The sequence below is a fragment of the Spermophilus citellus genome, assembly GCF_964194105.1.
Source record: "Spermophilus citellus genome assembly, chromosome: 5".
Taxonomy (NCBI): domain Eukaryota; kingdom Metazoa; phylum Chordata; class Mammalia; order Rodentia; family Sciuridae; genus Spermophilus; species Spermophilus citellus.
Window position 1 is genome coordinate 85,725,345 of NC_138186.1, and position 27,255 is coordinate 85,752,599.

The 27,255-nt window shown below is 38.1% G+C and overlaps 1 protein-coding gene across 4 annotated transcripts in view; it reads right to left on the minus strand.

Annotated features, from left to right (window-relative positions):
• The window catches only part of COL12A1 (collagen type XII alpha 1 chain), a 118,153-nt gene that overhangs the window by 45,648 nt on the left and 45,250 nt on the right, over window positions 1–27,255 (minus strand). For 2 of the 4 annotated variants that reach the window (XM_081294897.1, XM_081294899.1), the window contains exons 21-36: window positions 26,809–26,955; window positions 23,696–23,835; window positions 22,510–22,639; window positions 20,533–20,675; window positions 19,981–20,110; window positions 18,845–18,981; window positions 17,662–17,791; window positions 14,215–14,354; window positions 13,843–13,975; window positions 13,715–13,741; window positions 12,868–13,010; window positions 10,636–10,765; window positions 10,151–10,290; window positions 9,628–9,757; window positions 8,241–8,383; window positions 7,032–7,161 (exon numbers count right to left, since the gene is read on the minus strand). In XM_081294897.1, the coding sequence (XP_081151023.1) occupies window positions 7,032–7,161; window positions 8,241–8,383; window positions 9,628–9,757; window positions 10,151–10,290; window positions 10,636–10,765; window positions 12,868–13,010; window positions 13,715–13,741; window positions 13,843–13,975; window positions 14,215–14,354; window positions 17,662–17,791; window positions 18,845–18,981; window positions 19,981–20,110; window positions 20,533–20,675; window positions 22,510–22,639; window positions 23,696–23,835; window positions 26,809–26,955 (2,073 nt within the window). The remainder of the gene's footprint in view (window positions 1–7,031; window positions 7,162–8,240; window positions 8,384–9,627; window positions 9,758–10,150; window positions 10,291–10,635; window positions 10,766–12,867; window positions 13,011–13,714; window positions 13,742–13,842; window positions 13,976–14,214; window positions 14,355–17,661; window positions 17,792–18,844; window positions 18,982–19,980; window positions 20,111–20,532; window positions 20,676–22,509; window positions 22,640–23,695; window positions 23,836–26,808; window positions 26,956–27,255) is intronic. The other 2 variants (XM_081294898.1, XM_081294900.1) reach the window with 1 other exon arrangement.

A 27,255-nucleotide genomic window follows, 5' to 3' on the forward strand; every position in this document is an offset into this window, starting at 1 on the left:
CTGAGGAACCCGCGGAGACTGCTTCTCGGTCCGGATCCTGCTGAGTGCTGTTGGGGCCAGAGGGGCAGAGTAGAGCTGCAGCCCACGTCCGGAACAGCCCCAGCGACCCGCCGGCGTGGTATCACTTCACCCCAGCTGCGGTGGGGGCTGAGCAGAGCTGTCGCCGGAGCCCGCAAGGTAGGCAGACCACCGGCTGATCGGCGGAATGGGCCCAGCAGCCTTCCAGCGTGGTAGACACGTCACACCAATGGGATTAGGGGCAGAGCAGGGCCGCCGCCCACGCCCGGAGTGGGCCTAGTGACCCGCCGGCGTGGTATCGCTTCACCCCAACTGCAGTGGGGGACCGAGCAGAGCTGCCGCCCGAGCCCGCAAGGTAGGCAGACCTGCGACCGACCAGCGGGACAGGCCCAGCGGCCTGCTGGCGTGGTAGACACGTCACACCAATTGGAGTAGGGGCAGAGCAGGGCCGCCACCCGCGCCCGGAAGAGGCCTAGGGACCCGCCGGCGTGGTATCACTTCACCCCAACTGCAGTAGGGGCAGAGCAGAGCCACCGCCTGAGCCCGCAAGGTAGGCAGACCTGCGACCGACCAGCGGGACAGGCCCAGCGGCCTGCCGGCGTGGTAGACACATCACACCAATTGGAGAAGGGGCAGAGCAGAGCTGCCGCCTGCACCCGGAACGGGCCTAGTGACCCGCCGGCATGGTATCACTTCACCCCAACTGCAGCAGGGGTCAAGCACAGCCGCGGCCCGAGCCCGCAAGGTAGGCAGATCTGCGACCGACCAGCGGGACAGGCCCAGTGGCCTGCCGGCGTGGTAGACAAGTCACACCAATTGGAGTAGGGGCAGAGCAGAGCTGCCGCCCGCGCCCGGAACAGGCCTAGCGACCCGCCGGCGTGGTATCACTTCACCCCAACTGCAGTAGGGGCCGAGAAGAGCCGCCGCCTGAGCCCGCAAGGTAGGCAGACTTGAGACCGACTGGCGGGACAGGCCCAGCGGCCTGCCGGCGGGGTACACACGTCACACCAATTGGAGTAGGGGCAGAGCAGAGCCACCGCCCGCATCCGGAACAGACCCAACGACCCGCGGGCGTGGTAGTCACGTCACCCCAATTGGAGAAGGGGCAGAGCAGAGCCGCCTTCCGCGCCCGGAACAGGCCCAGCGACCCCCCGGCGTGGTAGACACGTCACCCCAATTGGTGTAAGGGCAGAGCAGAGCCGCTGCCTGCGCCTGCAAGGTAGGCAGACCTGCAACCGACCGGCAGAACAGCCCCAGGGGTCCACGGGCATGGTAGACACGTCTCACCAACTGAAGGAGGAGCACAGCCGCTGCCCGCACTGCAAGGGAGACTTTTCAACTATACAAGAGTAATATAAATACATAGGGGGAAAATTTCAAAAACACAACAGTTTCACCAAGCAGAAAGAAACGCGGGCAGTATGAAACGACAAGGAAACAAAGGACCACAAGCAATGCAGGTCAACTCAACTTTAGAAGAGGAAATAGCTGCAGCAGATGGAATGTCAGATAAAGAATTCAGGATATACATGCTTCAGATGATCTGGAGTCTCAAGGAAGACATTAGACAGCAAAATCAGTCAATGAAAGATCACTTCGACAATGAATTACATAAACAAATCCAAGAAGCAAAAGATCAACTATACAGGGAGATAGAGGTAATAAAAAACAAACAGAAATCCTAGAAATGCAGGAAGCAATAAACCAACTTAAAAACTCAATTGAGAATACCACCAGCAGAGTAGAACACTTAGAAGATAGAACATCAGACAATGAAGACAAAGTATTTCAACTTGAAAAGAACACAGACAGCTCAGCAAGACTGTTAAGGAACCATAAGCAGAACATTCAAGAAATATGGGATAACATAAAGAAACCAAACTTGAGAGTCATTGGGATACAGGAAGGTATAGAGGTCCAAACCAAAGGAATGAGCAATCTATTCAATGAAATAATACGAGAAAACTTCCCAGACTTGAAGAATGAAACAGAATCCCAAATCCTAGAAGCCTACAGGATGCCGAATGTGCAAAATCATAAGAGATCCACACTTAGACACATTATAATGAAGATGCCCAGCATACAGAATAAGGAGAGAATTTTAAAAGCTACAAGAGAAAGGAAGCAGATTACATTTAGGGGTAAACCAATCAGGATAACAGCTGATCTTTCAACACAGACTCTGAAAGCTAGAAGATCCTGGAATAACATATTTCAAACTCTGAAAGAAAATGGGTTCCAACCAAGAATCGTGTATCCAGCGAAATTAAGCTTCAGGATGGAAGATGAAATTAAAACCTTCCACGATAAACAAAAGTTAAAAGAATTTGCAGCTACAAAACCATTTCTTCAAAACATCCTTGGCAAAACATTTCAGGAAGAGGAAATGGAAAACAACAATGAAAACCAACAGTGGGAGGTAGGACAGTAAAGGGGGGAAAATAATCAAAGAGGAAAACAAACCATGTTTAGTAACATAAATAAACAAATATGGCTGGAAGAACAAACCATATCTCAATAATAACCCTAAATGTTAATGGCTTAAACTCACCAATTAAGAGACACAGGCTAGTAGAATGGATCACAAAACAAGACCCAACAATATGCTGCCTACAGGAGACGCATTTGATAGGAAAAGATATACATAGACTGAAGGTGAAAGGTTGGGAAAAATCATATCACTCATATGGACTTCGGAAACAACCAGGAGTGTCCATACTCATATCAAATAAGATACATTTCAAGCCAAAGTTAATCAAAAGGGATAAAGAGGGACACTACATACTGCTCAAGGGAACCATACACCAACAAGACATAACAATCATAAATATATATGCCCCAAACAACAGTGCAGCTATGTTCATCAAGCAAACTCTTCTCAAGTTCAAGAGTCTAATAGACCACCATACAATGATCATGGGATACTTCAACACACCTCTCTCACCACTGGACAGATCTTCCAAACAAAAGTTGAATAAGGAAACTATAGAACTCAATAACACAATTAACAACCTAGACTTAATTGACATATATAGAATATACCACCCAACATCAAGCAGTTACACTTTTTCTCAGCAGCACATGGATCCTTCTCAAAAATAGATCATATATTATGTCACAGGGCAACTTTTAGACAATATAAAGGAGTAGAGATAATACCATGCATCTTATCTGATCATAATGGAATGAAACTGAAAATGAACGATAAAAGAAGGAAGGAAAAATCATGCATCACTTGGAGAATGAACAATAGGTTACTGAAAGATCAATGGGTTATAGAAGACATCAAGGAGGAAATTAAAAAAAGTCTTAGAGATAAATGAAAACACAGACACAACATATCGGAATCCATGGGACACATTGAAAGCAGTTCTAAGAGGAAAATTCATTGCTTGGAGTTCATTCCTTAAAAAAAGAAAAAACCAACAAATAAATGATCTCATACTTCATCTCAAAATCCTAGAAAAAGAAGAGCAAAACAACAGCAAAAGAAGTAGAAGGCAAGAAATAATTAAAATCAGAGCTGAAATTAATGAAATCGAAACAAAAGAAACAATTGAAAAAATTGACAAAACTAAAAGTTGGTTCTTTGAAAAAATAAATAAAATCGACATACCCTTAGCCATGCTAACAAAGAGAAGAAGAGAGAGAACTCAAATTACTAGCATATGTGATGAAAAAGGCAACATCACAACAGACACTTCAGAAATACAGAAGATAATCAGAAATTATTTTGAATCCTTATACTCCAATAAAATAGAAGATAGTGAAGGCATCGATAAATTTCTTAAGTCATATGATCTGCCCAGATTGAGTCAGGAGGATATAGATAACCTAAACAGACCAATATCAATTGAAGAAATAGAAGAAACCATCAAAAGACTACCAACTAAGAAAACCCCAGGACCAGATGGGTATACAGCAGAGTTTTACAAAAACTTTAAAGAGGAACTAATACCAATACTTTTCAAGCTATTTCAGGAAATAGAAAAAGAGGGAGAACTTCCAAATTCATTCTACGAGGCCAACATCACCCTGATTCCTAAACCAGACAAAGACACTTCAAAGAAAGAAAACTACAGACCAATATCTCTAATGAACCTAGATGCAAAAATCCTCAATAAAATTCTGGCGAATCGGATTCAAAAACATATCAAAAAAATTGTGCATCATGATCAAGTAGGATTCATCCCTGGGATGCAAGGCTGGTTCAATATACGGAAATCAATAAATGTTATTCACCACATCAATAGACTTAAAATTAAGAACCATATGATCATCTCGATAGATGCAGAAAAAGCATTCGAGAAAGTACAGCATCCCTTTATGTTCAAAACTCTAGAAAAACTAGGGATAACAGGAACATACCTCAACATTGTAAAAGCAATCTATGCTAAGCCTCAGGCTAGCATCATTCTGAATGGAGAAAAATTGAAGGCATTCCCTCTAAAATCTGGAACAAGACAGGGATGCCCTCTCTCACCACTTCTGTTCAACATAGTTCTCGAAGCACTGGCCAGAGCAATTAGACAGACGAAAGAAATTAAAGGCATAAAAATAGGAAAAGAAGAACTTAAATTATCACTATTTGCAGATGACATAATTCTATACCTAGCAGACCCAAAAGGGTCTACAAAGAAACTATTAGAGCTAATAAATGAATTTAGCAAAGTGGCAGGATATAAAATCAACACGCATAAATCAAAGGCATTCCTGTATATCAGGACAAATCCTCTGAAATGGAAATGAGGAAAAACACTCCATTCACAATATCCTCAAAAAACATAAAATACTTGGGAATCAACCTAACAAAAGAGGTGAAAGATTTATACAATGAAAACTACAGAACCCTAAAGAGAGAAGTAGAAGAAGATCTTAGAAGATGGAAAAATATACCCTGTTCATGGATAGGCAGAACTAACATCATCAAAATGGCGATATTACCAAAAGTTCTCTATAGGTTTAATGCAATGCCAATCAAAATCCCAACAGCATTTCTTGTAGAAATAGATAAAGCAATCATGAAATTCATATGGAAAAACAAAAGACCCAGAATAGCAAAAACAATGCTAAGCAGGAAGTGTGAATCAGGCGGTATAGCAATACCAGACTTCAAACTATACTACAGAGCAATAGTAACAAAAACAGCATGGTACTGGTACCAAAACAGGTGGGTGGACCAATGGTACAGAATAGAGGACACAGAAACCAATCCACAAAACTACAACTATCTTATATTTGATAAAGGGGCTAAAAGCATGCAATGGAGGAAGGATAGCATCTTCAACAAATGGTGCTGGGAAAACTGGAAATCCATATGCATCAAAATGAAACTGAATCCCTTTCTCTCACCATGCACAAAAGTTAACTCAAAATGGATCAAGGAGCTTGATATCAAATCAGAGACACAGCATCTGATAGAAGAATAAGTTGGCTACGATCTACATACTGTGGGGTCGGGCCCCAAATTCCTCAATAGGACACCCATAGCACAAGAGTTAATAACTAGAATCAACAAATGGGACTTACTCAAACTAAAAAGTTTTTTCTCAGCAAAAGAAACAATAAGAGAGGTAAATAGGGAGCCTACGTCCTGGGAACAAATCTTTACTCCTCACACTTCAGATAGAGCCCTAATATCCAGAGTATACAAAGAACTCAAAAAATTAGACAATAAGATAACAAATAACCCAATCAACAGATGGGCCAAGGACCTGAACAGACAATTCTCAGAGGAGGACATACTATTAATCAACAAGCACATGAAAAAATGCTCAGCATCGCTAGCAGTCAGAGAAATGCAAATCAAAACCACCCTAAGATACCATCTCACTCCAGTAAGATTGGCAGCCATTAGGAAGTCAAACAACAAGTGCTGGCGAGGATGTGGGGAAAAGGGTACACTTGCTCATTGTTGGTGGGACTGCAAATTGGTGCAGCCAATTTAGAAAGCAGTATGGAGATTTCTTGGAAAGCTGGGAATGGAACCACCATTTGACCCAGCTATTCCCCTTCTCGGTCTATTCCCTAAAGACCTAAAAAGAGCATGCTACAGGGACACTGCTACATCGATGTTCATAGCAGCACAATTCACAATAGCAAGACTGTGGAACCAACCTAGATGCCCTTCAATAGATGAATGGATTAAAAAAATGTGGCATCTATACACAATGGAGTATTACTCTGCATTAAAAAATGACAAAATCATAGAATTTGGAGGGAAATGGGTGGCATTAGAGCAGATTATGCTAAGTGAAGCTAGCCAATCCCTAAAAAACAAATGCCAAATGTCTTCTTTGATATAAGGAGAGTAACTAAGAACAGAGTAGGGACGAAGAGCATGAGAAGAAGATTAACATTAAACAGGGATGAGAGGTGGGAGGGAAAGCAAGAGAGAAGGGAAATTGCATGGAAATGGAAGGAGACCCTCATGGTTATACAAAATTACATACAAGAGGAAGTGAGGGGAAAGGGAAAAATAATACAAGGGGGAGAAATGAATTACAGTAGAGGGGGTAGAGAGAGAAGAGAGGAGGGGAGGGGAGGGGAGGGGGGATAGTAGAGGATAGGAAAGGCAGCAGAATACAACAGACACTAGTATGGCAATATGTCAATCAATGGAAGTGTAACTGATGTGATTCTGCAATCTGTATACGGGGTAAAAATAGGAGTTCATAACCCACTTGAATCATAATGTGAAATATGATATGTCAAGAACTATGTAATGTTTTGAACAACCAACAATAAAAAAAGCTATAAATAAACATTTTGACAATTAAATAAATAAATAAATAAATAAATAAATAAAAACAGAATCCTGGACCCAGAGCTTCAGCCTGGCATGGGAAGTAGGGAAGCCCAGGCATAGTCTCATGCAGAGGGCTGCCCTGACCTGCACCAAAACAGAAAGCTCTCTGTACCCCTCACTCACCACCACCCACCCCTTATTCCCTGGGAGAAGTCTGGCCAATCTAAATACAAGGAACAGGGTGGAGAAAGGATTTCCTCCTCACGTGTTCGGCCCTGGCTGGGACTGGGATTCCCCTCTCCATCTGAGTAGAGAGCCACGATGTTCACAGAGTAGGGTGTGTCAGGAATGAGCCTCTCCAGGTGCACTGTGCGGGTATTTCCTGGCACCACAATCTGTAGGGGGAGAAAATGCCAAATTCAGCCTGACAACAACCCAAATGCTTACCAAGTCTTTGGTTAGTCAGCATAATAATATTTATAATAAAAGGCTGAGCCCAGACATGTCAGAAGCCAAAAGTGCTTCCCCGTGTGAGCTGCCCAGGCCACACCATTTAGACAAAATTTATGCTCAGAAATTCCCTTTCCAAAAAAGCTAATTCATCCTTCACCCTTAGTTGCTTCAATTATCTCCCATTTATATTTATTTATAATATCTAGGACTCATGAAATTTAGTCAAAGAACATCCTGGGTTAGATACATGTAAGACAAGGGACTCACCACACTGGTGGGAGAGATATTCTGTATTAAGATAGAGAGCAATTCCATGGGATAGATAGATGTCTGAATATATCCGACCATATACAGAGTCATGAAAATCAGTATTCACATAGAATGCACACATTGCTTATCATTTGTTTATCTTTGTTCACCACTATTGTTTAGTTTTGCAGACTTATAAATTGAATTAGTCCATAAATTTACTCTCACGTAAGTATCCTGACACTATTATTATTCACATTAATAATTTCTGAGTTCTAATTTACTAATCTACTTACAAGCTGAGTTGTATTATAAATTGAAGATAGGTTGCAATTTGTAAGAGCCAGTAAAGGCAGACTTTAACATATTTTCATAACAAAGACATTTATACTTTACAACAAAAGCTCATCTTGACAAGGTCCAGCAATGATTTACATTTATTACTGAGGTTTTTAACTCACATAGATAGCTAACTTACATTTTCCCAAAATTCTTTTTTTTCCCCTAAGTAAACCTATCATTAAGATGCCTGCCTTAGTTGACCAAAACCAATCACTTAAGTATTACACACTGGCATGACTGTGGCTTTTATTCTCACAGGCACCAAACGTGACACAAACATGCAACAGCATTCGTCAGGAAAAGCAGCTTCCTTGAGAGGCTGTGTCACACCAATAATTGGCTTATTGTTTATAGCCAGCTGCCATGGCAGGAGCCACAACAGAATCTACAAAATTCTTTTGCTGAGCTCTAAGATGACAAAATTACTTACAGAATCCGAGGGTCTTGTGCCATCGACAGGAGAATACACAATGCGATACTGCTGCACAGGCCCAGGAGCAGGGTCCCAGCGAACATCCAGGCTGTTGGGTGTAGGATTATACACTTGGACATTTCTTGCCAGTCCTCTTACCACTGAGGAAATGAAAGTCAATGCCTAGTTCTTAAGTCTGTTTATGCATGTCAAGTGTTCATCACTTTTCCACAACTTATACTCTGTAATATGGTAAAACACTCTTTAAACTTCTAATTATCTACATGGAAAAAGCAGATTAAAACTCTCCAAATCCAAGCTCAGTCAAAGTTAGCCAGCTGTGGCCTTTGTTTATATGGAAGCAATGTTGTTTTCAATAAACAACAATGTGACCAGTAGAACTGGACTGGTCATAAATGGGCACAGGAAAAGGGAAAGGAAACAAGAAAATGAGTTTTTATTTCTAGTATAGACAATGAGGAGGAGGAATTTTATACAGTCTGTCTTTTAAGGAAAACCTGGTGAAAGCTATAGAGCCCATCTAAATCAGCTAGTTTGAATTTTTCATTCTTTCATTCATTCCTACTTCATTCAACAAATAGCTACTGAAAGCCTTCTGTGATTTAGAGAAAGGGGGAAAAAGAGGAAGAAATAAGATATATTTGGTTCTCCATAGGGACTTAGAAAATTTGCAAATTAAATCCATGTACTAACTACCCCAATAGGGACTTAGAAAATTTGCAAATTAAATCCATGTACTAATCCCAAATTCTAGCTTAGTTAATAACATCATGTCTCTAGACCTTTAGTGTTTTACCCAAGGAAGCCATCCATGCCTGCTTCCTTTTAGCCATCAGCAAGTATATTTTTAAAGCCAAAGAAATACTTATAAGTACGCACCTAAGACTTTAAGCAATACTACAAACAAAAGTAAAACATTATAAACCGATTTCTTCTGACATTAATGACAAATGAAAGCAAGTAGATTTTTAACCCCCAAAAGCACTTCATTAGTAAACCAGAGATATGTGCAACTGACTAATGTGATGAACATATTTCAACAATTTACACAATGAAAGCCAAGCACAAAACAGGGCCTTCCACAAATAAGGAAGGCACAAAGAACTGCTCGGTGAACTGTAGTCAGTGAGAGAGAATAAAGTAGAATACTGGTGAGTATGTACACATTCACAAATCCTGAAATTATCGTAATTGTCATTATAAATGTGTTATTTCCTACACTACGAAGTTAACAGTTGATGGTGTTTGGATTGTGAACTATGGGTAATTTCTGTTTTTAATTTTACCATTCTGAATTTTCCTTTCTCTACTGGACTTAGATGACTTTTAGAATGAAAAGCAAAATTTATGATGAAAAGTCTTTTTTTCCTGCTTTTTGACTTACATGTTCTTCCAGTATCTGATGTGCGCCCCCCATCACCTTCTGTATAGACAGGAACTACTGTAACTGTGTATGGAGTATCTGGCTGCAGATTCCTAAGAATGGCATAATTGGTATTCCCAGGGATTGGTACCTAAAGATTTTAATAAAAAACTTTAAGTCTGAAAAACTTTTAAAGGAAATAATACTTCAAACACTATCATAACCAGTTTAAGACCAAGTCAAGAAGTTTTGAAGTATTTTGAAATAATAATGTTCCCACAAGAGAACTGTTACAAGAGGTTACAAAGATTTCTCTCTATGCCTTCACTTTATTTTGTTCAAACTTCCTAGAATGACTATTTCTTCTCCTACCCCCATTCCCACAATTCCCCTACTCCCCAGACTCTAAGGCACCAACTGTTTACCCTCTGTCAAATCTTATTACATGAATACAAATTTCTTCAGCTCTGAAGCAAATAGTTAACTCCTTCAGTTCTACTTATAAAGAGCCAGAGGTGGTTTTAAAAAACTAGAAAATAGTTACCAATTGCTCTGGGCCACCTGCTGTTGGAGCATAGAAGAGTTTGTATTGGCGAGGATTTCCCTCTGCATGGTCCCAGCGAACATTCAAGGTACTGGTAGAAGGGTCATACACTCTTAGGTTCCTCACGGTATTCAGAGGTTCTGAAATAAACAGAAATCACACCACCGTATGGCCCCAAAAGTCAAGCACACCTGAAATACGAGTTAAGGGACCCTTAATATAGCAGACACCCCACAAATTCTTACATGTCTCATTTATCCACAAGACATTTGGGCCCCAGTGACTTTTTTTTTTAATCCTAAAAAGTAAAAGTATCTTTCTTCACCAATAGAAGGAGATAATTCCAAGAAAGAATGTTAAAAGCAATTGATACTATTTTTAAAAATTAGGAAAACTCTGTGTCACCCCAGGGTTTACAGATAAAAGTGAGAGTCCAATCCAATAGGAGTTATTATAGAAGCTACAGGAACTCGGGTTTTACTTACTGGTCTTGCCTCTTCCAGTCATCCGGCCACCTTCACCATCAGGATACAGGGAGGACACAGTGATTGTATAAGGAGTGTCAGGCTTCAGTTTCTGCAGGACCACACTATTTTGTCGTCCTCCTATGGTGGTCTTAAATAAAACAGGCCTTAATAAGCATTAGCTTTGTTCTCTCCATCTCACTAGTATGTCAGAAAATTCCTTCTACTAGGGAACACTCTGAGACCCCTGCCAACTTCTGGAATCATGTACCACAGTGAAGGTTTAAATATAATTTATGGTACACTTTTAAATGTAAAGTATGCACCTCAAATCATTAAAAGGATTCCAAGCTTCAGACTGGTGACCTCAAAAAGATATTTCAACTTGCTAGCTGCCAGCACTGCAAAATTTCATCCAAAACACATTTCACAGAACTCTTTCAAAAAAAGGGGCATTAATCTTAAGTGAGCTACAAAGGAACTTTAAGATACCAAAGAACTGCATAACTTTAGAAGCTCCACACAATTCTGTATTATTCTTACTTTTTCACAGATGTTTTTTATTTGCTTTAGAAACACATTAAAATGATTCAGCAAAAGATCTAAAGCTCTTGGTGTTTCCCCCAAACACTGCCACTCTAACAGCATTAGCTGTGTAAACGACGTGACTGGACCCTTTGCCAAGCCACACTCAGGCAGGGGTTCCCAGTGGTCTCCATGATACCACCCTTGTGGTATGAAGCGCCTCAATTTACTCCAATTAGGGAGTCTGCAGTTTTATATTCATTGCTCAAGGCCATCTAGCTATCTTGTTGAAAGAAAATTTGTTCGATTTGTTAACAGTCTACCGAATTCAGATGTTTATGCCATATTAATTAAAATCGCATGAAAATGGCATGCTGCCCACAATGAGCGCACATGTACATGGCTGGATGTGCTAGTACAGACCAGATGTTTCAAACTTAGCACCCATCCACTCAAGTAGTCTGAATTCCAGAGAAAACCTCAGTGAATCACTGCAGTCATCCTAAATATGAACGAATTGAAATAAAGTGGCAAATTTCAAAAAATTTAACATTTGAGGTTATGGGAGAGCAGTATCAATATTAGTACAGCCATTTTCGTAAAAATTTTGATATATAACACATTGGAAAGCATGTATTTAGGGGAACTACTCTTATGAGTAAGTAAAGAGGTGTCTCCTACTTCTCTCATTGAACTCTCCAACATAATTCCAGCATTCATGCTTCATTATTTTATTTCACGGACCAGCACTGAAATAAGATGGGGAGGTTTTTGATCCAGTTAAACCCATTCAGGGAGGAGCATAGGGCTCTAAACACATACTCTTATCACTGACAGTCTCAACCTTTGCTAGCACCTTGAACTCATAAGAAGTATGCACCATTTGCTTATGCTCAGCAAGTGTGATAATTAAATTTAAAACTCATGTCTCTCTAAGGCTATATAAGAAAATATTATACCTATCTTTAAAAAAAAAAGTCAGCAAAGTTCTAGATCTCACCAAGGAAGGTATTTGAAATAACATCAATATAATCCTATTTGTAGAAAAATTGTGGTGCTTCCTGACCTAGGAGAATGTATGCATTTCTACTCATGCACTTAAAAGGCAAAGCTGGTAAAAGCCCAAAGGCAGACAGCTAAAGTTAGGAAGGGAGAAGGTAAATTAATTAAGGGAGGACTCAGAAGATAAAGATGACAGCAGCTGAGTTTGCAGTTCTATCATCTTTCTTATGTACCTCCCTTTGGATAATATAAAAATGGTAAGTATTTTGAATTAGATGAGTGGACTTTTAGTTCACATCTAGAAGACATCCCATGACATGCAAAATCCAGAAAAATAGGGATACAGAAAAGAAACTTTATTGGTGAGTTTAGCAAACTTTCAGTGCTTGATTAAGGTAGAGAGAGATAGATTGAAGATCTACACAGACTCTGAACGTATCTTGATATCTTCATGAATAATCCTGCATTAATAGGATTATTAATGAAGTGTGCACCCAATATTCTAAAGCTACTATGAAGAGCAACTGTCATCCCCTGTGAGAACATCCACTGGGTCTCCATGATGCCCTCCAGATGTGAGTGCTGGCTAAGGGGTCAAATAACCTCATTCAATACAGGAAAATCTTTTAACCCTTAAATAAGCATGAAATCACATTGAGGGTGAAAGGAATTTGAAAAGGAATAGGTAGAATTTATCCAAGTTGTAGTTTTTGAAAAACAAATTACCGTCTGTTCATTGCCTTCCCCTGTTGAAGGCTGATAAGTGATTCTGTATTTCTGCACACGACCACTAGCAGGGTCCCACTTAACAGTCAAGCTGTTAGATGTTGCATTGTACACCTGAAGGTTTCGTGGACCACTTTTTGGAGCTGAAAGAGGATTGTTAAAGACAGAGTAAGCACACAGAACGAGGCCTCCCTAAAAAAAAATATGTGCGGTTCCCAAGGAAATTGATATAGCTGTGTACCTCTAGGTGTAGAATTAAATTTAAGCTCATAATAAAGATGGTTGTTATCTCTTAAATGATTACATGGTATGGATTCAATGCTTGAGTTCCCCCAAACCTTGTTCCTCCATACATTGAAACCCTAACCTCCAATACAATGGTATTTGCAGATGTGGCCTTTGAGGTTAAATGAAGCCATGAAGGTAGAGACCTCAAAATGAAATTAGTCTTTATAAGAGGAGACATGAGAGACTGTCCTCTCTATATATGTCATATGACAACAGAGGGAGAAGGAAGCTGTCCACAATCCAGAAAGAGAGCCCTCATCAACAACAGAATGGGCTGGCACCTTGATTTTGGATTTTCCATTCTCCAGAATTAAGAGAATATAAATTTTTGTTGTTTAAGTCATCTAACCTGATATGAGTTAGATGCTAACCAATACACTCCTTATCCTCAACAAGTCGTAGTAAAACCAAGTTTTTCAAGAAAAGCCTATTTAAAAGAGACCCTGCTCTTCACACTTACGATTAAAAAATAGAAGGTGTATTCAAAATGTATGTTACCATATCATTCATTCATTTATTATTTGTTCACTCAAACAACTCAACAAATTAAAATTCTTACCTTGTGTTGTTAAGGGTATCAAACGCACTAAAAGAAAACAGAATTTGGGGAAGCATTACGAATTTAGCCCTACTTTTTAACAATGAACTTTAAAATATCAAGGTCCTATTTAAAAACTGAACACCTACATGTGCGTTCGCTGCCACTCAGGTCATCACTCTCTGACTCGTCAGGATAGATGGCAGTAATGGAAACTTCATAGAGAGTGTTGGGGTTCAGGTTTTCAAACACCAAGGTGTTTTCATCTCCATTTAAGATGGTCTTGGGGAAAGAAGACAAAAACATGTGTTCACAACAATAAGTCTCCATATGATACACACTGGCATTTCATTGACATCATTTAGACAGATGTTCCTCCTGCTTTAATGCATGCCATGAGCTCAGATGTCACTAGTAGAAAGGGATGCTTATTTAGCAATGGAAATAATGCACATTTCAAATAAGCTTCTCTATAATTAAATGGGACATGAAAGAGACAGAGAAAAAGAGAGTGTGTTAACCTCCATCTTATCCGAGCTTCCAAAAGGTGCCCAGGTTATTCTGTAGAGAGACACATCTGAAGCTCCATGATCCCAAGTTCCTCTGAAACTCTCTGGTGTTACTTCAGTAAGCCTTAGGTTTGTTGGGGCTGGAACAGGTCCTATGATGAAATAAAAGGCAGGACTAAGTGTAGTATCAATTTCTTTTAATAGAATAAAACTGCTTTGTTTATTTTAATAGATGTGCAGAAATTGATGAACTATGTTGCTTTAAAACCAAATATTTTACCAATTCAGTTCATTTGAAAAATAAATACAATATAGGGCAAGCACTGTATGGATATTAATAAGCTATTATTGACGTTCTATTACAATGATAATGGGGCAGGTAGTTACCAGGGGTTGAACCCAGGAGCACTCAATCACTGAGCTACATCCCCAGCTCTTTTTTGTATTTTATTTAGAGACAGGGTTTCACTGAGTTGCTTTAACTGGCTTTGAACTGATGATCCTCCTGCCTCAGCCTCCTGAGCTGCTGGGATTACAGGCATGTCCCACCATTCCAGGTAAAATGATGATATTTTTAAAGATGCCACTTAATAATATTCTCCTAACTCATTGGTTTCTAACCTTTTTCAATCTCCAATCCTGTGACTCTGGTGAAACAGAAAAATACAAAGAACAAAAGTCTGTCACATAATATCAGAGAGCTCACAAACCTTGTCCAGTCTGTCAGAGACCCCAGGGAAAGACATGGACTCCTAGTTAAGAGACCCTTTTTCTTACCCAAGAATGTCACAAACTAAGCAGGCTGCTATATTACACTTCAAGAAGATGCTAATAGAAATAGGTACTCATTTGTTCTTCAGAACTTGTTGTTCTAATATCCAAAAGAAAATGCTTCATTTTGTTTTTTAAGAAACATATACATCACTGTAGTTTAAAACTGGGAATGTCTACCTTGATTTTTAAACACCACTAATATATTACACTCTGACATTTGGTCAAAACATACCTACCCTAACATATAACGAAATCAAACCTAAGAGGAAAGAAACTCTGAACATGTTTTGATCTAAGTAAGCAATGCACATGCTTTTCTCCACACATCATTAAACCTAAACATGACATGAAACTGATCATACTGACCCAATCCAGAGAAACCCCAAAGGCCCTGATAACTGCTAAAATTCTACCACACAGTCCTTCGGATGGTCAGGCCCTCTGGTCAGTTTGCAGCATAAGCAGTCTGGAATGTCTGCCATGGTCCTAGGCTTTCATTATGTATTATTTTCCTATCTCCTGGTAACCGAAACCCAGAGCCATCAAAAATTTGTTCCTAAGTACAATGAAAGAACAATTGCAATAGATCAGAGGGCTATACTGCTTCCACAAGCACAACTGCAAAACAAACCAGTTACTAAGGATGCACTTTGCATATATCAAAATTTATTAGATCCAGGTGCAGTGTCACACCTGTAGACCCAGATACCAGAAGCTGAGAGGAGAGGATCACTTGATCCCAGGAGTTTGAAGCAGGCCAGGCAACATAGGAAACCCCTATCTCAAAATAAAATACATTTGGAAATCTTAAGGACTCAATACGTATATTGGAAATATTAATTACTATTTCATCAGCCTTTTTCTTGACTTTTTTTCTCTTTAAGATGCCTATTATGTTTATACGAAGCTGCCAATCTACTCATATACATCAATCCTCATCCTAGCCTTGATTCTTACCAGGTAAAAACATATGCCAAGATGACAACTAAAATTGCTAAGAGATCCCATAGTAAAAAAAAAAAAAAAATAGCAGAGTCAAAAAGAGAGGAGTGGATATACCTGAAGCAAGGAGGCAGGCTGTGTCATTTGACAAGATGCCCTCATCAGACACAGACAGCTGGACACTAAAGAAGAAGCTACTGAGAACCGTGAGGGGATATTGGATAGGAGGTGAAAGTCCTAGACTATAGCACTGGAACATTAGTTCCAGACTAATCCCACCTCTAGATTACAAAATGAGGCCATGCAAGTCATTTAAATTCTCTAGCCCCATGCTGTCTACTATGGAAACCATTAGACACATGTGGCTATTTAGCACTTAAAATGTGGCTAGTCTGAATTGAGATGTGCTGCAAATATAAAAGTACACACTGGATTTCAAAGAATTCTTACAGAAAAAAGTGAAATGTCATTAATAATTAAACTGAAACATCAAAATGATAATAGTTTTGGTTAAATTGGGTTGAATAAAACATATTAAAACTAATTTTATCTTTTTATCTTTTTTTTTAATTATTTTATTGTTGGTTGTTCAAAACATTACATAGTTCTTAATATACCATATTTCACAGATTGATTCAAGTGGGTTATGAACTCCCATTTTTACCCCGTATACAGATTGCTGTGTCATCTTTTTATCTTTTTAATACAGATATCAGAAATTTTTAAATTACTTATGTAGCTCCCGTTATATTTGTTTGGAACACTTCTGGTGGTAGACTTCGATAATTTTAGCCCTCAACGGATTAGGTTATTACAGGTTAATCATTAAATTAGAAAACTGTATGCTGAGCCCTAGAATAAACAATTATGTGCCAGGCCCTGGAAATATGCAGCTGAGAAAAATAAACATCTCTGCCTTCGTGAGGAGAGACCAAAGGGAACACAGAATAGGTATTTAAAAGACAAGCAAGCAGGCATGGAGGTGCACAACTGTAACCCCAGCTTCCCTGGACTCTAAGACAGGAATATCACACGTTCTCGTAGCGAGAGCCTTTTTCAAAATAAAAATTAAAAAGGGCTAGAGATGTAGCTCAAAGTTAGAGTACTTGCTTGCAATGTGCTAGACCTTAGATTCAAGCCTTAGTACTAAAAGAAAATTAAAAAGATACTTCTCTTCTGTTACCCTGATATCACTTTGCAAATAATGAGATCTCAAAATTATACTTCCTACTTTCCAGAGAAAATGTCCAACATGCATCTAGAATATGCTTTTTTCCCCACCCTACTATACACACACACCAATTAAGTAGCAAGAGAAATTAAGGAAAGTGACTGATAGCATAATAAAGGAATGGATACAAAGAAGATGAATAAAAAGACAATCTAAATTGAATGCAGTGGCACATGCCTGTAATCCCAGTGAGCTGGGAGGTTGAGACAGGAGGGATGGCAAGTTTGAGGTCAGCCTCAGCAAATTAGCAAAGCCCTAAGCAACTTAGCAAGACCATGTCTCAAAATAAAAAATAAAAAGGGCTGGGGAAGTGACTCAGTGGTGTAGTGTCCCTGGGTTCAATTGCTGGTACCAAAAAAAAATTATTTTAATTATTAAAAAGACAATCTACCCAACCAGTATTAAATACTAGCAAAAAGAACATTAAGAAATGAAATGCCCCAGTAAGTTGAAGTACACATGAATGCAGAGTATTGTTTTCCAAGTATCAATAAAGCAGAGGCACAACTCACGGGTTGTCTCTTGAGCAGTCACTGGAGGAGACTCCCCTTCATCATACACTGCAGAAACACTGACTGTGTATAGGGTTTGTGAGGAAAGGTCTTTGATGGAGGTGCTGGCCCGTGATCTGTCCACCTCGACCTATAATAACAACAGAGCAGCAGAACTATTTTTACAAAGGGTTTGGTTTGAGAATCTCTCAATTGTTTGCTAAAACTCTCAACACGGGAACATAAGAATTATGTAAGAAAAAAGCAGCAGTATACTTCAATCTGTATAAGAATTCAGAGAACCAGATACAGTCTAAATGTTTCCAAAGTGGGGGAAAAAATGTATGTACTAGAGAGTCAGATCTGACCCAACTGGTAAATGATGACTGCATATGGATTTACATAACCTAACCATTTTTCACCTGTCTCTCTTCATATTACACCTTATTTCTTTCAGGAATGTTCTCCTATGCATTGTCTCTTTTGCTATGCACAAGAATCTTGTGAAACCCATTTAGATCTTGAAATGGAAACTAGAATGACATGGTTGTGTGCATATGTATAAATTAACTTTTGCATAATCTACAAATTAGCAGCATTTACAAATGCCTGGGTGCTAAGAGGAACTATTTCTATGTTCCAAAAACACTCTATTTGCTCCCACTTTGAATCAAGTTGTCCTGAAAAGAGCTCTCCATCCCCAAGTCATCTCAAAAAAGATCATTCCTAAAGGGGTGCTCTTCTGGGACAACATATTACTCCTTCCTCTCTGTCCTGTTCAACTGTCCCATCTTCCCATCATCTGACACACTTCCATTCTTCTCTCCTGCATCTTTTTAATATCTTTTATTTTTAGAAACATGATGGCATTTTTTAGTCATTCATAAAATGAGAGCACCATATAAGGCCTCGGGATGAGAAGGAAATACCATTTAAATTCTTATAGCTCTTTATCTACAAAGGAATAAAGACCACACTGTTTTTGAGATTAATATCACACAGCAAAACATTTCTGAACTACATCCAAGACAGACCAATACGTTATGATTTTCAAGAAGTGCTTTATTAATATCACAAGTTTTCAACCCCATATGAGTAAAAGGACAAGTGTTTAAGTGCCACTGTCACCTATAATTTATGAAGTTATTTTGTTAAGCCTTCTGAGAAAGCAAATATTTCATGTCCTTTCTAATTCTCAACCTACCTCTTTGACATCCTCTTCTGGTGTTTTGTATCTAACAATATATTTACGGACTTTTCCAAGCACAGGTTCCCACAAGACATTCATCGTGCTGTGAGTCACGTCTCTGAGTTTCACATCTTGAGGTCTGGGTAAAGGCACTGGAGAAGCATGAGATATGAGACCCAGATGTGCCTCTCAACCACAAACTCCAAATCATTCACTAAAATTTCAAGAAGTTGTCTGGGGAAAACTTAAAAGTATGTGCAGCAAAATAACTGAAAAAAATATTATAATGATAAAAGGGCCACCATTCTACCAGAAAGAACTTCCTATGAAGACTTTAAAAATAAGATATATTTTATCACAATACTAACTTCTTATTTATGTTAATTTTCTTCCACTCTAAATAACTTGCTGCTCAGCCTTAATAATGAATCACAGTTACTCATAAATGTATAGCTCATGTTTGTTTATCAGATATTTAAATCAGTTATGATAGATAACAAAATTGAGTTATGCTCCCTTAAGAGTATGATAGAAAAATAAGTAGTTACAAGAGTAAAGAACAGTAAGCACCCTGTGAGCTTCCAAGAAAAGCTACAGAAGCCTAAATGGTTAGAGGGAAATCAAAATAAATAAATAAATAGATAGATAGATCTTTTACCAAATCCAACAAACTTTATCTTAAAAAGAAGGAGGTATATAATGAGGAGAAGTAGAGTTTCTACTTTGCCAGGAACTTGAAACACCTTGATCTTAACCCTGAATATCTTCCTCCAAAACCTCACTTACCCAATATTGCCATTCTCCTACAAAGTGTATTTCAAGAGTCTAAAACAACATCAATTTTAAGATGCACCATTATTTCATGTTCTGTGGCTTGACAGAAACATCTTGGTAATACACTATGGATCGTAAGACATTTCTCAATACCAGGCATGATAAATGTGAAAAAAAAATGTGCATCCTAGAATCTATTTAAAATTCTATTGTAAGCCTAGAATTAAAGTATTTATTCTCAAACTCATGTTTCTAAAGTAACAACTCTGTAACTTACACATGAATAACCAATCATTGATAGCATCATGTAAAAGAAATATTCTAATGAACATCAAGTTTATAGCATAAGAAGGGAAGGAAAACTAGCAGCATCTTACAGGTGACTTCCCGAGCGGTGACAGGTTCACTAGTGAGGTCGTGGAGAACAGCCTGAACTGTGACCTCGTACTCAGTATTGGGAAGAAGGTCAGTCAGCTGCACATCAGTCACTGTTGGCCCAACACGCATCTACATATGAAAATGCCAAGCAGCTTATTAAATGTTCAAATCAAATATTTCCATTTCCTGGGGATATCTAGTTGAAGCCTATTTGTAATCACTAGATTGCAACACAGCTTTTATTTTTCATTTACAAGAAATACACTTGGTTTTTTTTTTCGGGGTTTTTTGTGTGTGTGTGTGTGTGTGTGCGTGGTGCTGGGGATTGAACCCATGACCTTGTGCACACAAGGCAAGCACTCTACCAACTGAGCTATATCCCCAGCCCCTTCATCTTTTTTCATGCCAATGTTTTCTAAAAGGTGTTTTGGGCCACAAACTTAGTTTTCTATATTTCTGTTTCTATATTTCATAAGTAACTGAAGTATAATGGAGACTGTAAAACTGTAAAGTCTCAGAAGGGCCCAGCAATTTAAAAAAAAATGTCTCACCTCTTTGGGTTTGGTTGGTTCTGGGGCTTTAACAGGTTGGTGTGACAAGGTGTAGCCAGTAGCTCCTCCCACGGGCTGCCATTGCACATGCATGGTGGTGGGACCAATATCATAAATATTCAGGCTGACTACAGGAACAGGCACTATTAAAATCAAAATCATAAGTAAGTAAATCAATATCAGCTACTTCCTTTCATTCCACTTACATTTTTAACCTTTGTTTTTTACTTTATTCATATTTGTATGCACTAAACAGAGAATGGGTTCATAAGAGATAAATCACAGTTAACATAATCCTCTTCCCCCACGAAAAAATTCCAATCTCATTGCACATTGCACTTAATACTCAGGATTGCATGGACAACTAGTAAATGGAAAAATAATTCAAAAGTTTAGATTGTAAAGGACATTCCAGTGGGTTCCTATAGAAGCCAAAATAGATAATAACTTTCTGAGACTTTAATCTCCCTTTCTGAAACATAATCAAGTTGGCTCTTTTTATTCTTCAATCATAGAACTTCAGACATAGTAATCAGAACAGTTTATTTCATCTTTCTTAAAAAATTACATTTAAAATGAGCATGTTATACATTAATAACTGGAACATGGAGATTCATAGGCTTTTAAAGATAAGCTCATGAGGCAGCGTACCAAATTTACAATCTCTTCTTCACTTAATATCATATAGTTTTCAACTATTTTTTATTCAAAGATTGATTTAAAAGTTTTAAGAAATTTGGGGCTGGGGATGTGGCTCAAGCGGTAGCGAGCTCGCCTGGCATGCGTGGGGCGCTGGGTTGGATCCTCAGCACCACATAAAAATAAAAAAAAATTAAAATGTTGTGTCCACCGAAAACTGAAAAACAAATATTAAAAAATTCTCTCTCTTCTCTCTTTTAAAAAAAAGAAAGAAATTATCGCATAATCCTGCCAATTATAAAATGCATTACTTCCCATGTCCTATAATTGAATATAAAGAGAAGAGATAAGGACCTCAGGAATTGAGCAGTAAGTGCTATCAGTTCTTGCCCTACAAAACAATGATGCTCACTCCTTAAACAGTTCTCAGTCAGGCATGGTGGTGCATGCCTGTAATCCCAGTGACTCAGGAAGCTGAGGCAGGAGGATCACAAATCCCAGACCAGCTGCAGGAACAGTGAGGCTCTAAGCAGCTTGGTGAAACCCTGTCTCAAAATAAATAATAAAAAGGGCAGAGGATGTGGTTCAATAATTAAGTGCTCCTGGGTTTAATTCCCAATACAAAAAAAAAAAAAAACACACACACACACACACAATCTTTTCTTGTTCCTAATATCTAACCAAGGAAAGAGTAACTTCATATGGCCTTGGGAACTCTACCAGGAATAGGAGCAAGAAATACCTCCCCCAAAAGCTTCACTCAAAGTCAAAGCCTTTACAGTTTTTCCAGCAAAGTACAGAGGCCAGACAAAACAGGCAGACCTTGTTACCAGCAGGGAGGTCTGGCAATCAGCAGAGGTAAAATAGGTCATCTCTGCACAGTAACTCTTCCTCACCTACGCTGTACTCTCTCCATGGCACTTTTTAGTATCTTGACCCTGAAGAGCTTAGTTCCTCAATAAATAGTTACTATGTAACAAGTTGGAAGTATTACCCCCCTGAAAGGTATATTTTCATTTTAAGAGATTTTCTTGTAATCAGGAAGTCCCTGAAATGTATGACAATATTAAAAGGATTTTCCTTGTATATTATTATGGCCATGGCCACCTCCCACCAGTGGGATCCTGTGATGGCATGAACAGCCAGTAAGAGTAGAAAAACCACTGTTTTTTGAGCACCTGCATGATGATGCGTTCCGTAAATATTTGTTCAATGAATACTGAATAAAGAAATGATTTCAAAGGCTAGCAAAAATCTCACATAGACCATGACTACTTTATCTTGGAAAACAAGACAATGAGAAAATGTGTGTTTGGGATTTTTTAAAATCTGACTTACGGGTTTTTTCTGTGCCCTTCAGAGGTTCGCTATATTCATCTTCTACCACAGAATACACATTGACCACATACTCAGTCTCAGGCTTCAGATCTTTCAGTACCGTGCTAGTTTCCAGTCGACTCACATAAAACTGGGCAGGTCAATAAAAAATAATAGCAACAACATATGTTTAAACCAGTTTCCTCTTTTCTACTGTAGTTAACTGCCATGAGCTTGAAAATTATATTTCAATGGGGCCATTGTCTCCCATTTATGGAAACAATTGGGTTACAATGAAATCTTGGACAATTAACATCAATTATTCTCCCAGGTATTACTTCCTTATTTATAAAATAAGTGAGTAAAACTAAATTCTTAAATTATAATTTTATGGTTTATCCTTTTTTATTGGTGAATATTAGTTGTACAGAACAACAGGTTTCCTGTACCATATTCATACATGCACATAACATAATTTGATCAATTTCATTGACAGTACCTCTCTTTACCCCTCCCCCATCCTCTTCCTTTATCTTATTGTTCTGATTTCTAGCTTTATGGAATCCCTTATATTTCCTTTGTTCTCTCTAGCTTCCACATATGAGAGAAAATATATGATACTTGTCTTTCTGGGTCTAGCTTATTCAGCTAGTTCCACCCATTTTATTGAAAATGGCATAATTTAGTTCTTTTTTATGACAATAAAATTGCACTCTGTATATGTGTATATATCACATTTTCTTTAGCCATTCATCTGTTGACAGACACTTGGCTATTATGAACTGTGCTGCTATAAACATAGGCATGTCTGTATCTCTATTGTGTTCTAATTCTTTCGGATAAATACCAAGGAGTGGTATAGCTGGATCATACGGTGGCTCCATTTGTAATTATGTTAAATGTTCCTTATCAACTCCATGATTCTAATACAAACTCACAAATTGGCATCCTAAAATTATTTTAAATTTAAAAATCATATTGATATTCTACAATTCTTAGAAACCATAATAATTTAATCAAAGGCCTTTCCCTTTCATTAAGCTCAAATGGAAGCGTATGCCTCGTCAAGAACAGAAAGCACCATTCCCAACTCAGTTCTTGCCCTCTCTACAGCCCTCTTGCCCCATACCCAGTAGTTTTCCCAGAGCACTAATGAGGACCCAATCTCAATATGAGAAAAGAGTGGAATTAGGTGTTGTTTACTCACTTCTTGACGTTTCCCTCCAGAAACAGGGTAGTATTCCACTTTATATCTATCCACACTGTCAGATGGGGGCGTCCAGCTCACCCTAAAGGAACGATGAGTTCGCTCGGAAATCACTAGGTTGGAAGGAGCTTCCAAGTCACCTACAAGTGGAAATAAAGTGCATGTGCTTTTTCATTATTGCAGCAAGGTGATGAAGTTTAATTGAAACACTATTAATCTCTCTTTTTTTTTAAGCTTTTACACACTTCCTTTCACATATTAAGTAAATAATAAGTAAATACAGAGGCCCACTGCCCATAAGACCACTCTAAATGGGTAGTTCCTTAAACTTCATCCTCTTCTTAAGACACCACCAGTTAAAATCACCTAGACCCAAACTTCTGCATCATCCTCGAATATTTCCTTCCATCTTTACCCTTATACATATAATTGATAATAAGAAAGAATTTGGGTCCTGACAATTTAGCTCCTCCATTGTCTCTATCACCATTAACACCGCCAGAGTTCTCTGCCCTCATTATCACTTTGTAGTGTTTATATGTGTGTATGTAGTTTTTTTTCATGTCTTATCTCTTTAGCTAAAAGTTATGTTCCATAAGAATAAATGTGGTTTTAAAATTTGGGAACAGGGCTTTGATGTAGCTCAGCAATAGAGTGCTTGTCTAGTATGAAGCACTTAAAAAACAAACAAACAACAACAAAAAAAAATAACCATTGAGGAACATTCTACTGCCTGTGAATTTTTTTTTTTTTTTTAGGTTCCAGGGATTGAACTCAGGGGCACTTGACCACTGAGCCACATCCCCAGGTCTTTTTTTGTTTGTTTGTTTTTTGTTTTTTGTTTTATTTAAAGACAAGGTCTTACTGAGTTGCTTAGAGCCTTGCTTTTGCTGAGGCTGGCTTTGAACTCGCAATCCTCCTGCATCAGCCTCCCAAGCTGCTGGGATTACAGGCATGTGCCACTGAACCCACCTGCCTGTGATTTTGCTCCCACATGTAGATACAGGTGAAATAAAATTATATAATAATATCTAAAATAAATGTTAATGAAAACAAAAGTATGGGACTGGGGGATAGCTCAGACCAATATTTGATCCCTAATACTTCAAAAAGAAAAAAAAGAAGAAGAAAGAAAATAGAAGTATCAAGCTCAATGCAAATAATAATTTAAAGGGAGAAGAATTAGTTCAATGCCTCTCTGAGCATGGCAAATCATTTTCATATAAACTCTCAATTTTTGTAAGCCAAAACTAGGGAGAGCATTTCCATTCTTAGTATCTTAACCTTTATTGTACTTGGGTCATAGTCAAGCTTTCAAAATTATCAAGCAGTTTTACTGTCTGGGAAACTAGAATGAATGCAACTATTAGTTGATAAAAAAAATAATAAAGGAAAACAGATAAAAGATGTTTTCATCCCCACTCAAAGTTCTCTTCAATTGAATAAAACTACAACTCTCTCAGTTAATCCAGAGCCAGGAGCCTACAAATTCTGGCTGCCCAGCTGGTCTATTTCTCCAGGGAAAAGGTCAGTCTGTTGTTCAAAATCCAAAAGAGAAAATCTGCAAAAGTTTGGAGAGAGAAACTCGAGAAGGAACATTTGAAAAAAAAAAAAAAAAGTAGTCCCAGTATCCAAAGCACATGAACCATTTTTACCACATTATTTGTTAAACTCATTCCAACCTTTCCAAAACCAGAATAAGTTAAAGGACAGTTTTTACAATAATCTACATATACATAAAAGGAAATTTCTCATAAAATAAGAACCATAATTTTTATTGTTGGTTTTCAAAAAGAACAACCATTGTGGTGTTTACCATGTTTTGACCTATGTTTTTATACAGATAATAGTCATTCTGCACCATCCTCTGTTATTACAAATCCAGTTCTAGAGTTTCATTTCTAAATTTTAATTTTTTATCCATATCTCTCAAAGACCCCTAAAAACGTATTTAACCATTTTATCCTGACCAAGCACTTTAACTTGATCTCACTGGTAAAAAGAAATTATGTAATTTCTAAAAGTCCAAATCCTAAGATTAGTAATTTCCTTTTATATTCTGGTGTTACAAGCATAACCATCTATAGCTGAGGCAAAAAAAAATCAGATATAAGACCCCTCTTCCCATTCTACTTGAATTAGGGAATCAAAAAAGGTACCAATTTTAGACAACAAAGTTTATAAACAGCCATCTAATGGCAACATAACAATACTTAACTAGAGTTACTAGAGAAGAGATAGTCACAAAAAAGGAAGCAGGTCTCTTCACCTCTCCCCACCCCTCACCCTGACTCCTCTTTCTCTCTCCCTGAGTATTTTGCTGGAGGTGGAAGCATATATGCAAAAAGTACATCCTTGGAAAAGTTAAAAGCCCTTTTCTAGTTTGGTGCCTTTCCAAGAAACAATCACAAAAAAAAAATCAGGGGCTAAAAAAAGTGATTTTCAACTGGGAACAATTCCCCACACCCACCCCCAGCAGACATTTGACAATAGAGAAAATCTACAAAAGTTTGGAGAAAATCAAGAAGAAACATTAAAAAAAAATGCACCCTCAGTACTCAAAGCCTCTGAATCACTTCTACCATACATTATTTGTTATATTCATTGCAATTTTCTCAAAACCAGAGTAAATTGGGGATAAAAAGGATAAATAAATCAGACATTAATATCCTCTGTGCCTATATGACTACATGACCAGTGTGATCCTACATATACAACCTGAAGAATGAGAAGTTATATTCCATTTATGTATGATGTGTCAGAATGCATTCTACTGTCATGTACAATTAATTAGAACAAATTTTAAAAATCAGACTAAATTAAGGAAGAAGTTTTTATCATAATCTAAATTTATTTAAAAGAAGTTTTTCTCATATATTAAGGACCACCATAATTTTTATCATTAATTTTCTGAAAGCCTTCAATTTGGGTGCTTACCATACATAAACATAAAGATATTCCTAATTATCTTAACTCAAGGAATGCCTCTGGCTTCCAATAGGCAAAGGCCAGCAATTCTGGTAAACATCTTACAATGCATAAAACCACCCTCTCTCCATCCTAGAAAGAAATATCAACAGGACTGAAGATGAGAAGCCCTGGGCTAAACTTACCTGGCCCTTTTACACTGTTACAAAGGTTGATGGTGAGGTCATCCACAATCTTGGAGAGGGACTCAAAATCTGCCACATTGTATGCATGGATATCATCGGGGTCAGTTGCAATCATCTTCAGCTCAACTTCATCAGCATTTTTAATACCTTAAAACATATAGATAGATAGATAGATAGATAGATAGATAGATAGATAGATAAATTAAAAGCACTTCTTAGAAAAAAATCAAATAAATTAAGCAAATATTTTAGAACTTTTTAAATCAATGACAATTAGGCCAACTATGAAGGTTAATAATTTATTAACTAGAATATATTATTATTTTCTTCAAGACTGAAATGACACCTAGAAAACCAAAAAATAAAAAGAGATTTTTAAAAAACAAAATATGTGTGTGTGTGTGTGTGTCTGGGTATAAAAAGATAGAATGATTTCTTATTGGTAGT